Source organism: Staurois parvus, unplaced genomic scaffold (assembly GCF_062004578.1).
Source record: "Staurois parvus isolate SC_StPar_1 unplaced genomic scaffold, SC_StPar_1.0 ptg000155l, whole genome shotgun sequence".
Classification (NCBI taxonomy): Eukaryota; Metazoa; Chordata; class Amphibia; order Anura; family Ranidae; genus Staurois; species Staurois parvus.
In genome coordinates this window covers 23,874,804-23,891,604 of record NW_028317951.1, presented here as the reverse complement: position 1 = coordinate 23,891,604, position 16,801 = coordinate 23,874,804, and the positions used below count along the sequence as shown (strand labels likewise).

General features: G+C 38.0%; 1 protein-coding gene across 3 annotated transcripts in view; it reads left to right on the top strand.

Annotated features, from left to right (window-relative positions):
* Window positions 1-1,536: 1,536 nt before the first annotated feature.
* The window catches only part of KCNMB3 (potassium calcium-activated channel subfamily M regulatory beta subunit 3), a 35,036-nt gene continuing 19,771 nt past the window's right edge, over window positions 1,537-16,801 (top strand). The window contains exon 1 of one of the 3 annotated variants that reach the window (XM_089675541.1): window positions 1,537-1,682. In XM_089675541.1, coding sequence (XP_089531667.1) covers window positions 1,616-1,682 — 67 coding nt within the window. In that variant the 5' untranslated portion in view covers window positions 1,537-1,615. Of the gene's footprint in view, window positions 1,683-9,656; window positions 10,189-16,801 lie in introns of those variants that run through there. The other 2 variants (XM_089675542.1, XM_089675539.1) reach the window with 2 other exon arrangements.

The following is a 16,801-nucleotide window of genomic DNA, read 5'->3' as shown; positions in this document are numbered from 1 at the left end:
AACAACAGGAATCTAACCACAAGAACCCATGATATCTCGGTCTGGAATTTTTCTCCATTGCTCTCTACCAGAACTCACGTACCTCTTCCTTCCTGAACATTCCTCCCTGAGATGTCACATCTGCACTCCAGGCTGGCCCATATGTCCCTCATATCTGTAGCTTTCCCATAGAGGTAAATTGTGGTAGCCATCATGGGATAGTCTGAAATCCTTAACTGGCAAGCTGTTGGAGACACAGTGCCCTCTACTTGCAGCAAACAGTCTGTGTAACATGGTAAGCATTCTCTGACACATAATAAGTAAAAGTGTCAGTTTTGCTAAGTGAAACAGTTCTGCTGACAATCTACACAACAGGTACCATAAGAGGTAGCTAGAAATCTAACAATAATCAGTTAAACTAATAATATCATTGCCAACAATGGTGTAAAATGAAAGAACTTTAGCTTCACACATATATCTTTACTTCATCAACTGTATTATTAATTCAATTTCTGTTTTAAAGAACTGTTCCCTGCAACTAGCAACATTAGTCAGGGAGCTACTAATATTATCCAGCAAACTTTGCAACCGTATCAAAGAGTAAGTTCACCTTTTACAAAAAAGTAAAAGGTGAATTAACTCCCTTCATCCTCCCCACCCCCGAATCGCTGCTGCATTTACCCGTGTGTTATTAGATGTTGCCGCCCAGGCAGCCGATGCAAGATTCTGGGAATTTGAAAACCCTTTCTGTTCTTTCCCTAGGGCTTCCAGGATGGATCAGAGTGACTCCAATTGGTCAGTTGGTCAAAGTGGTCATGCTTTGATCTATCCCAGAAATCCTAAGGAAAGATGGTGAAGAAGAGATTCCAAATCCCCAGACTTCTGCACTGGCTGTGTGAGCAGTGAGCAAGAGGTGGGGGGTGTAGGGTGTTAGTTCACCTTTTCATTTTTTGTATAAAAATTAACTTACACTTTAAAACCAGAGAGTTTGCTCAATTTATCTAAATCTGATTTCACAGTAATCCCATTGCAATATTTCAGAGAGCTCCACACATTGTGACTGGAGGTGTAGTTCCTGACCTTGTGCTGTGATTATTCCCCTCTCTATCTCTTCTTAGTGTGGTCAGCATTGTTATATTGTTTGTTATCCAATGGCTAGTCTAAGAGCCATGTGATGGAACCTTCCTGGAAAGTCATAAATCACCTTCATAATGCGCACTGAAAGCAACAAATTAACACAGCTGTGGATTAATTGCAAACATGAATTAGATAATGCCTGTGAAATTGAATGTCATTATTTCAGGGACACATTCCTGGTAATACTGTTGCATTTCACAGTTTTAGCATCCTCTTAGAAAAGCAAAACCAGATGCCACCTCTTAAAATATGTATGAGCTACTGAGTAGCTAAAGCTTCCTTACTCTTTAACACAAAAAGATTATGTACAAGTTTAGCCTGTTCAGCCAGAGACAACAAAATAGTCATCAATTATTCAGAGGTCAGTCGGCCTGATGTGAAAAAAAAAAGAAAAGAAAAAAAATCCCTGGCAAAGCAACATGTTCAGAAATATAAAAGCTTCAGGTCTAAAATTCTTTCAGGGGATATTAAGCAAAGATCAATCAAGGGTGTATGAAGGATGACAAACAAAAAGACATCCATTCAGGATCCAAAACAATCTGATGGCCCTGTATTCTTGTTTTCGGGTAAAGTATTTCATTTGTTCTGTGTTTGTGTGTTGGAGGCTGTGATTAAAAGTGTAGACAGAGCAGCTAGAGAAATCAGAGAGGATTAGATTTTGATTGATACCTAGCTACAGATAATCTGATGACAGCAGGGCTTTAGAACACATTCATAGACTGACACTCTGGTGACACTGAAGTGAACAAAGACATTTGAAATGTATTTGTAGTTTTCTGTTTCTATAATTAGTGGTGGATCTGTATTGCATAAAAAAAAAGAATTTTTTTTAAAGATTTCTCTGGCATTTCCATTATGAATTCTTGACGTTTGTAATAGTTTTGGTGAGAGGGTTTTTTTCCTAGAAGTAGTTTTGACTGTTTCAGGAAGTAATTATGTTTAAGTTGACATTTAAGCAAATAAATCACATTATAGTCATTCAGTGTCATGAACTCTGGAAATACTGGTTTGTACTACAGTACTGTAAATACATATTTTAGTCTCAGATTCCGTGTCATGGTGCAGGATGAAGGGGAACTAAAATGGTTTGCGTGCTTCTACTTCTTCGAAAGTGCAAAAAATCTTAACTACTGGTAAATGTAATCCTATTCAGTCACATCCAGGGAAAACAAACCTGTAGTATTACATATGGTTCATCTTGGAAAATTATGTTGATACATAAATCTGGTCATACAAGGGTAGTTGATTTATCTGTTTTGACAAAAGATCAAAGAACTGTGAATGCTCATAAAAAACCTATAGGCACCAGTCACCACTGGTAGATCAACTACTTCTGGTATATTGTTCTTGAAACTTTGGGGGTTTTTTTTGCATTAAGCTAATGCTCAACAAATAGAACATTTCTGCTTATTTAAGATTATTCTTGTTCATTGCTGCTATTTTAGTATCTCACTATTTGAGTAGCATTTTGTGAATTGTGAATACATGCATCATATCTGGGTTTACTCACAAAAGCAAAGTGTACGAAGTCACATCTACTTCCGAATTTATTCTTAAAAATTTGAAATCTGATTAGATGCTATAAGTTACTGTGCTTGGTTTGATATCCTTGTCTGGACTATTTTACTAAATAGGACTGACAAGGGCCAACCGACATATTTAGTTGTTTTTTTCAAACTTCTTGTAAGCACCTTGCCTGAAACCCACCTGTCTAGTCAATCATTCAACAATCTCTTTGAAAGAACTGGTTTCAGCAACAAGCAACATCAATCAGGGAATTACTAATGGTATCCATCAAACTTTGCAACTGTGTTAAAATGTATGACCTAGTATCAAACTAGCCGGTCAGATAAAGGGCAACCAGCATTGTGGCAGATACAAGGAGTTCTATGAGCCAGGTATCAGGACGAGAGAAACAGGAGACAGAGTCAAGAGTTGAAGTGAAGGTCGAGCTAGGCGGAGTTAACTCAAGATCAAACAACAAAACTCAGCAAAAGGAAATGAGTACATATCACCAAAGAAATGGCACCCAAGAGCCAAACTATGCACTGCAACAAACAATCATATGTGTTTGAGTAGTCTGTGCCCTTTTTAATAAATAGTCCAGGCAAACAATGAGTGTGTTTACCAGATTCCTAAAGGGGTAGTTCACCTTTTCAGAAAACATGAGAAATGAAAAGGTGAACCAACACCCTCCCCAATCCTTGCTGTAATTACTTCCACAGGTGATGAACTGTCAGTGCGCATGCAGTTCATGCAGTGGTCCAGGGGATTTGAAATACCCTCTCTTCTCCCCCTTCTTTCTGCAGGGTTTCTAGGACAGATCAGAGAGATTCTGATTGGCTGGCAGAGATCATCGCTCTGATCAGTCCCGGAAATCTTGCAGAAAGGAGAAGAGCAGAGATTTCAAATCTCTAGGCCCCTGCATCAACTGTGTGGGCACTGACAGCTCATCACCCAGTGGGGACTGGGGGGAAGAACGTGTAAGGTGTTATTTTACCTTTTCTTTTTTTTTTAAAGGTAAACTAACCCTTTTAGCATTTTAGCATGCACACTCATTGTTTGCTTGAACTCTTGTTTAAAAAGGGCACCATACTACTTAAAAACATTTGATTGTTCATTGTAGAATATAGTTTGGCTCTTGGGTGCGATTTCTTAGTTTGCCCAACCTTCCTCTGGATCAACTGAGGGTTTAGGATTCTGTACATAGATTTTCTGTTTATTTGATTATTCATTTTTCTATTGGTTGAACTAGATGGAATTGTGTCTTTTTTTTTCAACCTATGTAACTATATTTTTTAAGTTAAGTAAATAAAGTAAATATTAACTATGGAATGTGAATATTATATATTTATATTTTCAGGCAACAGGTGGAGCTGTTCACTGGTCTATCTTAAATGCTTTGTTGATAAAGTCTGTTGTAAAGAGAGCCCAGTAGCTTCAAGTACAACTAAGGTCTCTACAGTATGTCACTGTTTCATATTACAAATGCAACAGCTCAGCATTCTGCAGTTTAACCACTTACCCTCTGGAAGACTAACCTCCCTTCATGACTAGGCCATTTTTTGCTGTGGTCATCCAACACTATAAACAAATGAAATTTATATAATTTTTTCACTCAAATAGAGCTTTCTTTTGGTGGTATTTGATCACCACAGTTTTTTTTTAGCTTTTGTGCTATAAACGAAAAGATACCAAAAATCTTGAGGAAAAAAACAATATTTTTTACTTTTTTCCATAAAACATATCCCCTCCAAAAAATAAAAAAGTTAAATTTCTTCATAAATTTAGGCCAAAATGTATTCTGTTACATGTCTTTGGTAAAAAGAAAATCCCAGTAAGTGTATATTAATTAGTTTGCCAGAAAGTTAGAGCATCTACAATGACGGTATATATACTGGAATTTTTTTTATACTAGTAATGGCGGCAATCAGCAACTTATTGCAGGAGTGTGATAGTATGACGGGTATTCTGACACTGGCTAACTGACACTGACATCACCAGTGACACTAATACAATGATCAGTGCTAAAAAAACGCACTGACACTGTACTAATGACACTGGGCAGGAAGGGGTTAAGGACTGGGGGCAATCAAGGGTTAACTGTGTGCCTAACTATTTGTAAAAACAGGCACATCCCTGTTGTCAGTAGAAAGATCTGTGTTGTTTACTTGTTCCAATGATGGACAGGTTACGGCTGTGAATCACTGGTCAGGACCCCCTAATCGGCATGTAAAGGAGCATAAATAAATAAGAACATAAATATAGTGTCAAGCTTGTATATAATCAATTACATTTGTGTAATTCCACCAGTTATTGACTGGTGAAAGTTGCATTCACTGCTTTTTAAATATGTCCCCAAGTGTTTTCCTTTGGACAGTTACTCACCTGATTTAGAGCCTTTCTAGTATGAAAAGGATAGAAATCTCACATCTACTCCAGGGTATTCCTTCTCAATGTCAATGATGTTATAAAGGGCTAAAACTCTCAAACATTGCAGATAAAACTCAAAGATAAGCAAGATAAATCACCTCTTCACTGTGTAACATATTTATCAAACCAGTAAAAATATATATAAACCATTCAACTTCCATTCAATAAGTGCTTCACAGCTCTAGCATTCCCCAGCACAAAATATGGCAGTGTTAAACAGTCACTCATATCTTATGCTGCTGATCTCTAAGTGCACTGAAAATCTAAATATAATAACTAAAATATCAGCTTAACCTGAGGTGGACCTTGGGTATATGCTTTAGCTAAGTATCTTGGATGTACCACATATGTTTAGTTTCCCATCCCTTTTGGCACCACTATACCCAGTAATTTCTGACATATAATAAACAATGTTAAATTATATTATTTTTTCTTGCCCTAATCAAAGGCAAATGTCCTTTGATTTACACATAACATCACTTCCTGCAACCTCGTCATTTTTTTTTAATAATAATTGTTCTTTTTAACCCCTTATTAATTCTTAGTTAACCCTTATCAACTCCTTTTTCTTTCATTCTCTTTTTAGCTATATTATTGTATTGTAATTTATTTATTGTTTCTACTATTCATTTGAATTTTTTTTCCCTTTTTGTTTTGCTTGTTTGTAGTGCTGTATTTAAATGAATACGCAAATTAAAAGAAAAAGTGTGCATTTCATTTGTAAACAACTTCACTATGTTTATACAAGACATTTTTTGGCCTTATAAAAGTATAAAAAATGTGCAGTTTATATGTACACACACACACACATTCATAGTTTTAAAGCAAACACTAGTCAAGCTAGAAAACTTTTTTGCGATTAGATTGCAAAGAAAAAAAATGTTTGCTAGACAATATTGCTGAAAGAATAGTTGTTTGTCTGGCAAAAAAAAACAATATATGTAATACTTTGTTTAAATAGGTAATAGCAAAATTACTGCCAAATCAATCTGGGGATGGGTACTTTAAAAGAGATGTTTTATATTGGCAACAGCAATGGAGCTTTGTTATATATCAAATAAGATGCTATAAGTAAATACTTCACCTTTGTACTGGAAAGGATGTGGAGAAAGGGATACAATGGCACATATATGGTGGGGTTGCCCAAAAATATAGGATTACTGGAGGGAAATAATCCAATACATTCAGGAAATATGTGGAATAACTGTACAGAGAGATCCGTGGAGGTGTTTATTCTATAACTTTGAGCCCTTAACAAAATTATATAAAAATTGGGTACTTTATCCCTTAATTAGTGCGGCTAAGGGTTTGATTACCAAGTTCTGGCAGGTTCCTGAAGCACCAAGAATTAACAAATGGATAAATAGAGTTGAAAATATCTATAGGATGGAGTAGTTATGTCACATGAATGAGGATAAAGTGGAAAAATTCAGGAAAACGTGGTGTAATTGGTTGAAATTTAAAACCTCTGAAAGATATATGGAACTGGTCAGAATTGAATGAGAAGCTTAGAAGTCAGAAGAGAGCCTTAATGGAGAATCCGAAAGAGAGCAGCATCAGAGATAGATAGATAAATATGAGAGAAGATCTAGTTTAGGAAAGAGGAGGTGGAAGGGGAAAATGGGTTGGGGTGAGGGTGGAAGGGTGGGCAGGGGTAAAATTGGGGTAAATGGAAATATACATATGTGAAATATTTTTGCAAATGTGTTCTTTTTGTACTGGAAAATCAAATAAAAGTTTTAAAAAATAAATAAATAAGATGCTATAGTGACTTCATAACAACACCTAATATCACCAACTAGCCCCAATATGCTCAATTAACACTCTGCATGCTATTATATTCACTCACATATTTCTAACAAGCTTTACATACAAACAGTGATTCTTGGTTCATATATACTTCAATACATGTGGCAATGCATGTGGCAATACAATCTAGCCATATTCTTCAATACAAGTTCAATTCTGTACACTCTTTTTCTTCTGCTCTTCTCTGTTCTCTGGGCTTTTCCTGTGTATGTGGTATACATCTTGTCTGACTGAAACTAAATCTGAAAGTGGAACCGTGGGTCATCCTGACATGGATTTCCCCCACTACAGCTTTAGGATTTCTATAGTGGTGCTCCAACTCAACTGTTAAGAAAAATTAATAATAGCGCCTATGGTCAAAATTATATAACTTACTAATAGTGTACCAGCTGCAAAAAATCACCATATATAAAGTGTACCAATAAATAAATAATTTGCGCTAGTAAATGTGTATAAAAAGAAATCATCAAATCATAAGTCCAGAAAAAAATATATATATGCCAATACCACAAAAAAAATATAAAAACTTTTAAGTGCAAAAAACTTTTGTGCAAAAAAAGTGTCTAAATATGAAAAATTTCACCAAAAAACCTTGATAATATAATGGCAGATCATCCATAAATATATCTTCAGAAACGGAAACTCTGCAACACACCGATCCTCATCGATCGAAATAACAGGATGAAAAACTTTGTAGTTAATCGAAAATCCACTTCTCCAATAGATAAAGGACCACCTTCAAACGTATCCATGGGGGGAAATGCCAAGCACTCGAGAAAAACAGAAAGACTTCATGGTGCAATATTATAAAAACCAATTCCGCGGAGCTTGATTGATGTGACGTCATTACGTTTTTGGCTGCCAGCTACTGCGCATGTGCTGAGTAGCCAGGCTCGTTTATGTGATTGCTGTTATGCTGTTGATGCTGGTGTCGGCTGGGACACTTCTTGAGTAAGTGCAATGAGTACCTAATAAAGGAATTGGTTTTTATAATATTGCACCATGAAGTCTTTCTGTTTCTCTCGAGTGCTTGGCATTTCCCCCCATGGATACGTTTGAAGGTGGTCCTTTATCTATTGGAGAAGTGGATTTTCGATTAACTACAAAGTTTTTCATCCTGTTATTTCGATCGATGAGGATCGGTGTGTTGCAGAGTTTCCGTTTCTGAAGATATATTTATGGATGATCTGCCATTATATTATCAAGGTTTTTTGGTGAAATTTTTCATATTTAGACACTTTTTTTGCACAAAAGTTTTTTGCACTTAAAAGTTTTTATATTTTTTTTGTGGTATTGGCATATATATATTTTTTTCTGGACTTATGATTTGATGGCCAACTCAACTGTTGCAGATCCCAGTGTGGATTGGGCTACATTGTGCCCCCCAATAGCTACATCTACCGCTTATGGTGTGATAAGGGACCTACACATTCACACCACGCATGGCACCTTGATGCACTTGCACCTGCATTTTGATTCCTTATCAAGTTGTTAAGTACCCTATGTCAAAATATGTACCTCTATATGCTTTAAGTACAAAATACACTCAATTTATTAGTGAAGGGATGGACGCTGCTCAACCGACCCCAGGAGTCCAATGTTAAGGAATCTTAAGGAATGGCCATTCCTTAACATTGGACTCCTAAGGGTCGGTTGAGCAGCGTCCATCCCTTCACTTGTATTGGTTGACACTGGAATCGTTCAGACCCTTGCTCTCCTCTTCTCCCTTGCCAGTGGCGTGATCTTTTTTTTGTTTTCTATCCACAGCTTGGAGCGGCGCCATAAGGTATACTTTTCCCGCACTTTATTAGGTACCCCTGTTCAATTGCTTGGTAACACAAATTGCTAATCAGCCAATCGCATGGCAGCAACTCAATGCATTTAGGCATGTAGATGTGGTGAAGACAACTTACTGAAGTTCAAACCGAGCATCAGAATGGGGAAGAAAGGGGATTTAAGTGACCTTGAACGTGGCATGGTTTTTGGTGCCAGATGGGCTAGTCTGACTATTTCAAAAACTGCTGATCTACTGGAATTTTCACGCACAACCATCTCTAGGGTGTACAGTGAATGGTCCAAAAAAGAGAAAACATCCAGTGAGCAGCAGTTGTGTGGACAAAAATGTCTTGTTGATGTCAGAGAAGAATGAGCAGACTGGTTGCTGTGACATTTAGATGGTAGGATCAGAATTTGATGGAAACAACATGAAAGCATGGATCCATCCTGCCTTGTATCAATGGTTCAGGCTGGTGGTGTAATGGTGTGGGGGATAGCATGGTGTACCTAATAAAGTGGCTGATGAGTGTACTTATGTACATCTTATGCAAAATTATGCATTGAAAGAGAATATAATGTTGCCAACAAACACAAACGTTTTGGATTCTAGCTAGTAGAGCTTAACAATCTAATTGGTGGCCATGGCCAACACAGACTGATATTATTTGGCATATGCTGTAAAATGTGTTTGACTTATACTCTTACCGAGCTCATTTATATATTTCTGCTACAAAAATTGTCCTGGTTTCCCCATCAGTCCTAGGAAATTGTGCTTCGCTTTCATTTCTAGGAAATACTTATGGATTTTAGCTTTCCCTTTAACGGTCCTGTGTCAGACTACAACCTTGTATTGCAATTGTAAAACAATAATGAAATAATAATTTTATTATATTCATTCTATTTTCTACACTTTGTTTTTTTAAATTTTTTTTTTTTCATCAAATCTACGACTACATACATAAACATTAATTCCTTGTTGAATTCAGATTTGATCGTCATCCAGCAGAAAATGGCTGAGAAACCCTGGTGTAGCAGCACAGATGCTGATATGACGTGTGATTCCTCAGACTCGACATGTGAGCCAGCTGTACAAGAAGTCAGAATCTTCCCTTCCAGTCCATACCATGCTCTTGAGACACTAGAAAGTCCCGGTGGGATAAGGGTTTCTATAGAAACATGTCAGTGCCTGATGTAGAAGCACCCAGGTGATCAAATACGCTTTTCATTACACAAGCATTAATTAGAGGCCTGTTATCTTCACAAGAGACTAACTCTTTCTTGGCACTAAAGCAGCTAATCTACTTTCCTTACTTTTCAAGCATATTAATCTAGGACACATCAATGACAGCACATATAAGCACTTGGCAATATATCTAGTGGTCTCTATTCAGAGGTGATGGCCAGGACATGGAGTTAGCTGTCTGCCTGTGTTACATACTCTGGACTGATGGCAATATTCAAAGAAAAGATGTGGCTACCGCCAGTAGCACACAGGCAATCATTTAGTGTGCCCATCCAGACTACTCTACAGGGCAGTCGCAGACGTTACTTGAGGTGAGAGGTTTTTCCTTTTTTTTTAGCTAAATTCTTGCTTAGCTTTCAAGTTACAGATAGCATTTGCCAATCAATATGTACCTTGATAGGAACAGATCTCAGCATGTGTGCAACACTAACATGCATCAGCTGACTGATTTTATCCAATGTTCTATTCAATATTATTATTATACAGGATTTACATAGTGCCAACAGTTTGCGCAGCGCTTTATAGAGAACATCAGTGCAAAGCCAGCAAGTCATTACTTTTTTTTAATTGATCTATATGTTCAATGATTGCTCGCTAGTCTGATTGCTGTTACATGTTCAAATCCGATAATGTATAGACAGCTTACCAGATTTTAATTAAATATTGTATTAAAATGTATGCTTTGCGAGTTTGGTTATATGTTCCATTAATTGCCCATAGACAGGCAGAGAGAGATCTTCTCATTAGTACTGAGACTGAGTACCACAGTATAGTTTTCTTCCATTTGTCCAACTTTTTGAAGCTTTAAATGCCGTTCCTGTTGTAAAATTTCTGCATGTGCTAACAATCTGTACTAAAATTGCATGAGCTCACAAGAGATGCTTAATTTGCCTGTCTTATTCTCTTGTGAATATTGAAGCATGAATGCTTGTTTTTCTTGTATACAGCTGGGTACTGTATATGTTTCAGTTCATGAATCCTAAATGTTATTTAGGAAAGTAGGTTCAGCAGGTTTGGGTTTGTATTTGCAATGAGGTAAGTTAGCTTTCATAAAGGCAAAGAAGGTATTATGGCAACAGTTGTTAGATTGCTCATTATTGTTTATGATAATTGCGGCTGTGACCTGTGTGCTTTTCTAAAGCTTTATTTGTTTCTGCTAAATTGCATTTATAGATTTTTTTTTTCTCATAGCTGAAGGTAATTTCCACCTTTTTGGTAAATTGAATGTAATATGGCAAGCAGAAGAAACAAAATGACAAACGATATACTTCTCTTGTTCCTTTAGGACTGCAAACAGATACTTTTTGTGCTTCTTTTTGTTTTCCATAAAGGGTGGCATTTCTGTAGCAATGGACCATGTTGTTATTTGCGCACAAAAAGAATTTGACAGAAAAGGATTATGCAGGGCATTACAACAAAAACATTCAAATAAAAGAATATAGAACAGCTGAAAATGTGAGTGTATGAAGAGCTCAGTGTAGCAAACAATTTAGTATTATTTTGACAAACTTAGTAGTTTAGTTTTACACTAAACACTTGCCATGTACTATAAAGTGCAAGAAAGAGCTTAATGTGCCATGTATAACAAAACAATCAGAGCAGAGAAAACAATACTAAGCATGATTTGTTTGACAAAAGTCTATATATTACCAGTGTGGCAGTTCTGGGCACTCCCAGAGTGTGAATCAAGGTTATATCCCAGGATTCTCAACTAAACAGGCTGAGGGGCTTCAGGGGGTTTGTTTAATGCAGAGGAAACTGGCTTTTCAGTTTCCTCGTTCGTTAAGTTTGTTTTGGGACCTGGAGCCTGGACATTTTGAAGTGATTTGGGAGGGTTGAAATCTCCAATCCTGGGTCTAGGTTTTCTGAACCCCCAGCACACTAATTGTACACGTGTGTGCAGGGCTTTAAGTAATAACATGACTAGGGTTCTGGGCTCCACCCCAGCAGATAGTAGGTTCTTGCCCAGGAGTCAGGAGAGCTCCACCGAGGAGAGGTGGGAGCCAGAGCAAGGGGCTTCTAGTTGTGTACACAGAGCTGTGTAGAAAAGAATCTGCAGGAGATAGCTGTGAGTCTGAAGTGGAATGCCAGAGCAGCAGAATTGTATGTATAAGTCAAGAGGCTAAATGTCTGCATTTGGAAGAGTGAAATGCTGAAAACCCCTGTGAAAGAAATCTATGGTTTTGGATTTATGGAACTTTCTTTTAAATAAAATTGGGCAAGAACGGCCCTTACAAAAAAAGAATGCTAGTGGCGGTGTACTTTAAAGCTCTACCCTTGATGCTAGTTCTCACACCAGTTAGACCATTTGGATGTACCTAAGTGGACTAGAAAGATATGTGTGCAGGTCCCTTTAAAACCTTGACTCCTACTGTCAGTGGCTGGGGGCACCAGTGCCGCTACCAGGTGCACTTGCTGTTATTACAGTTCTGCACCAGGATCCTGCACTATTTTTGTTTCAATACAGTTCAGAGAAGTTTTAGGTGAATAGTGATCATTGTGGATAGACACGGTTACATAGAGCTGCACGGAACTGTTTATTATTTATTTCAATGTTGCTATATCACTTTTGGGGTCTAAAGCTATTTTAGACAGCCCCCGGCATCATTGCTCTAGAAGTTTGATTGGTTTGTGCAAAAGTTATAGCATCTACAACTGGTAGTATATATACTGTTGTTTTTTTTTTTTTTTTTAATACTAGTAATGGCAGCAATCAGCAAATTGTAGCCGGGCTGCGATATTTATGCGGCCAGTTTGACAACAACTGACACTTTGTGGGAACCAGTGATAATTACACAGTAATCAGTTCTAAAATTATACACTGACACTGTACCAGGGGCAGACTGACCATTTGGAAACTCGGGCACTGCCCGAGGGCCTGGGGTCAGTAGAGGGCCCCATGAGATGCCCCTGATACCTTTTTCATAGACTTTTTTTACTTTGGGCAAGGACACATGGGCCCCATGAGTTGTCAGTCCGCCCCTGCACTGTACTAATGTCACTGGTTGGGAAAAGGTGAAACATCTAGGGCAATCAAAGGGTTAATTGTGTGCCTAGCCAGTGTTTTTGTGTGTACAGTGTTTGGTTTTTACTAGGCAATCTGCTAGATTTTATTCCCTAAATAAAATCTAGCAGATCACCGCTGACAGAACACAGCTCTGCCTTGTTTACATAGGCAGAGCTGTGTTCTGTCAGTCTCCTCAGCAATCAACAGGTGCTGGTGCTCATCCATTGGCTGACACCTGTTGCTCAGCTTCTGCTATGTATAATCACAGCAGAAGCGTGCTTCAGCAACAGGCACGCCTCCCCCCTAGTGGTGGAAATGCAAAATCACATTTATATAACTGATTTTGCATAGAACTGCTACAGGGAAGATGGAAAGTGGTTAAAGTATAAATTAAAACAAAACAAAGTATTGGAAAAAAACAAAATTAAACAAGAACTGATTAAACCAATGAAAAGAGCTTTTCTACATCTCTATAAGCATTAATTAAATGCCAACGCTTAAAAAGTAGAAGAAATGTATGGGAAAGTTTGTACATTTTTGTTGTGTTGACCACATCATCTTGCCTAATTTGATTGTAACCCTGTATGTAATAGGCCCATGGAAAGGGAGGATGTTTGGAAGCTTGGTAGGGCATAGCTGATTCTACATGCCTATTTATCACGTACATTAAGAGGTTTCCAGGGTCATTGCTTAGTCAGAGTGTAGTGTACTGTATACCTCCCAGCCCTTTAATTACACCCTCTTTTTCAGAATGTAGTATAAACCTCCTATCCCTTCCAATGATGCCCTGGTATTCTGAATGTAGTATATACCTTGTAACCCTTCCAATGTCACCCTCTTTTTAGAATGTATTACAACTTTTAGCCCTTCCAATGACACCCTCTTATTGAAAATGTAGTACATACCTCCTAGTCCTTCCAATAACATACTGTCATTCAGATTTTACTATATACCTCCTAGCCCTTCCAATGGCACCCTCTTATTCAGATGTCCATATATACTTCCTAGCCCTTCCAATGATGTCCTCTTATTCAGAATTTAGTATATACCTTATAATCTTTTGAGTGATGCCTTATTTTTTTTCTGCATTTTTTATTTAAGTTTTTCCTTCCAGAATTTCCAGTAAAGGAGATGCCTCCAAATATAACAAGTCTTAAGGTGATATGCAAACTTAATACAAACACCAAGGTCTGACAATGCAATGAAGCCTTCTTACTAAGAATGTAGTATATACCTCCTAACCCTTTCAATGACACCCTGTCATTCAGACTGTAGTGTGTACCTCCTAATCCTTCCAACGGCACCTTCTTATTCAGAATGTAGTATATATCTCCTAGACCTTCCAATGACATTCCCTAATTCAAAATGTGGTATATACCTCCCAGCTTTAATAAAAAAAAACCACCACAAGTTGAAGCACAATCTAGTATGCTTATGTTTTTACAGAAGGGTAACCAATTTGCAGTAAGTCTGTGCACTTTCACAGAATGGGAAATGTACTTTGATAGTCAAATGTATCAGCTGATCAGATTGGACCTCAGGGCAGCTAGAGATATAGGCTAAATTAGATCCTTACAACCGAAGGCCCGGTTTTCATGACCTTGAATGTGTTAATGCCAGCAGACATTGCATAGAGGTGTGAATATCTTTTAAACAATTTATGATGATGTGGTAAAAAAATACCTAGTCTCTGCAAATGGCAGTATCTATATCCATGAAAGATTAACCAGTAATATGACACATTTCATAGTTACTCTACAGTGTACAAACTGTGCCTGATATGTGATAGTCAATGAGGACAATGGATCAAAATAAAATAGTTTTCATGCTATCAAGCATTGTTTATCCTAAAAGCAATGTCTGCCAGAAAGAATAAGAATATTTATGCAATTTGGAATAGTATCAATATTCTTCTATTAATATTCTATTTTTAGGGATTGATTTAGGCTGTTTACTTTGCAAGGGAAGTTGCACTTTGCAAGGGAATTTTCCACAGAGCTCAGTGAATGAGGTGAAGCTCTGCCGACTTCCAATTATTTGCAAGCAAAAATTCTGATTTAATTTCTTTGTAGGTGATTTGCATTTCTTTGCAAAGTAACATTTCACCACATTGACTAAGTTCTTGGATACATTCCTTTGCAAAGTGAACAACGTATTTGCCATTAGCAACCCCAGAGTCAAAGCAGCTGCCTCTATTGCAAATTGGATATATTTAATTATGTAGCTTATGTGTAGTTTGGGAAGATCAGCAACTGTAGGGTGCGGCATGTATTGTGTAGAAATTCCTAATGATGACTTTATACAGTTAAGTCCATATACAGTGGGGCAAAAAAGTATTTAGTCAGCCATCAATTGTGCAAGTTCTCCCATTTAAAAAGATGAGAGAGGCCTGTAATTGGCATCATAGGTAGACCTCAACTATGAGAGACAAAATGAGAAAAAAAATCCAGACAATCATATTGGCCGATTTGGAAAGAATTTATTTGCAAATTATGGTGGAAAATAAGTATTTGGTCAATATCAAAAGTTCATCTCAATACTTTGTTATATATCCTTTGTTGGCAATGACAGAGGTCAAACGTTTCCTGTAAGTCTTCACAAGGTTGGCACACACTGTTGCTGGTATGTTGGCCCATTCCTCCATGCAGATCTCCTCTAGAGCAGTGATGTTTTGGGGCTGTCGATGGGGAACACGGACTTTCAACTCCTTCCAAAGGTTTTCTATAGGGTTGAGATCTGGAGACTGGCTAGGCCACTCCAAGACCTTGAAATGCTTCTTACGAAGCCACTCCTTCGTTGCCCAGGCGGTATGTTTGGGATCATTGTCATGTTGGAAGACCCAGCCATGTTTCATCTTCAATGCCCTTGCTGATGGAAGGAGGTTTGCACTCAAAATCGCACGATACATGGCCCCATTCATTCTGTCCTGTACATGGATCAGTCGTCCTGGTCCCATTGCGGAGAAACAGCCCCAAAGCATGATGTTGCCACCCCCATGCTTCACAGTAGGTATGGTGTTCTTTGGATGCAACTCACCATTCTCTCTCCTCCAAACATGACGAGTTGTGTTTCTACCAAACAGTTCTATTTTGGTTTCATCTGACCACATGACATTCTCCCAATCCTTTTCTGGATCATCCAAATGCTCTCTAGCAATCTTCAGATGGGCCCAAACATGTACTGGCTTAAGCAGGGGGACACGTCTGGCACTGCAGGATCTGAGTCCCTGGCGGCGTAGTGTGTTACTGATGGTAGCCTTTGTTTTGTTGGTCCCAGCTCTCTGCAGGTCATTCACTAGGTCCCCCCGTGTGGTCCTGGGATTTTTGCTCACCGTTCTTGTGATCATTTTGACCCCACGGGGTGAGATCTTTCGTGGAGCCCCAGATCGAGGGAGATTATCAGTGGTCTTGTATGTCTTCCATTCTCTAATTATTGCTCCCACAGTTGATTTGTTCACACCAAGCTGCAATCTTCCCTATTGCAGATTCAGTCTTCCCAGCCTGGTGCAGGTCTACAATTTTGTTTCTGGTGTCGTTCGACAGCTCTTTGGTCTTCACCATAGTGGAGTTTGGAGTGTGACTGTTTGAACTTGTTATCAGTATAAAAGACACCTGTTCACAACCTCAAACAGGTGCCATTGATACAGGTAATGAGTGCAGGATAGAGGAGCCTCTTAAAGAAGAAGGTACAGGTCTGTGAGAGCCAGAAATCTCACTTGTTTGTAGGTGACCAAATACTTATTTTCCACCATAAATTGCAAATAAATTCTTTCCAAATCAGCCAATGTGATTGTCTGGATTTTTTTTCTCATTTTGTCTCTCATAGTTGAGGTCTACCTATGATGCCAATTACAGGCCTCTCTCATCTTTTTAAGTGGGAGAACTTGCACAATTGGTGGCTGACTAAATACTTTTTTG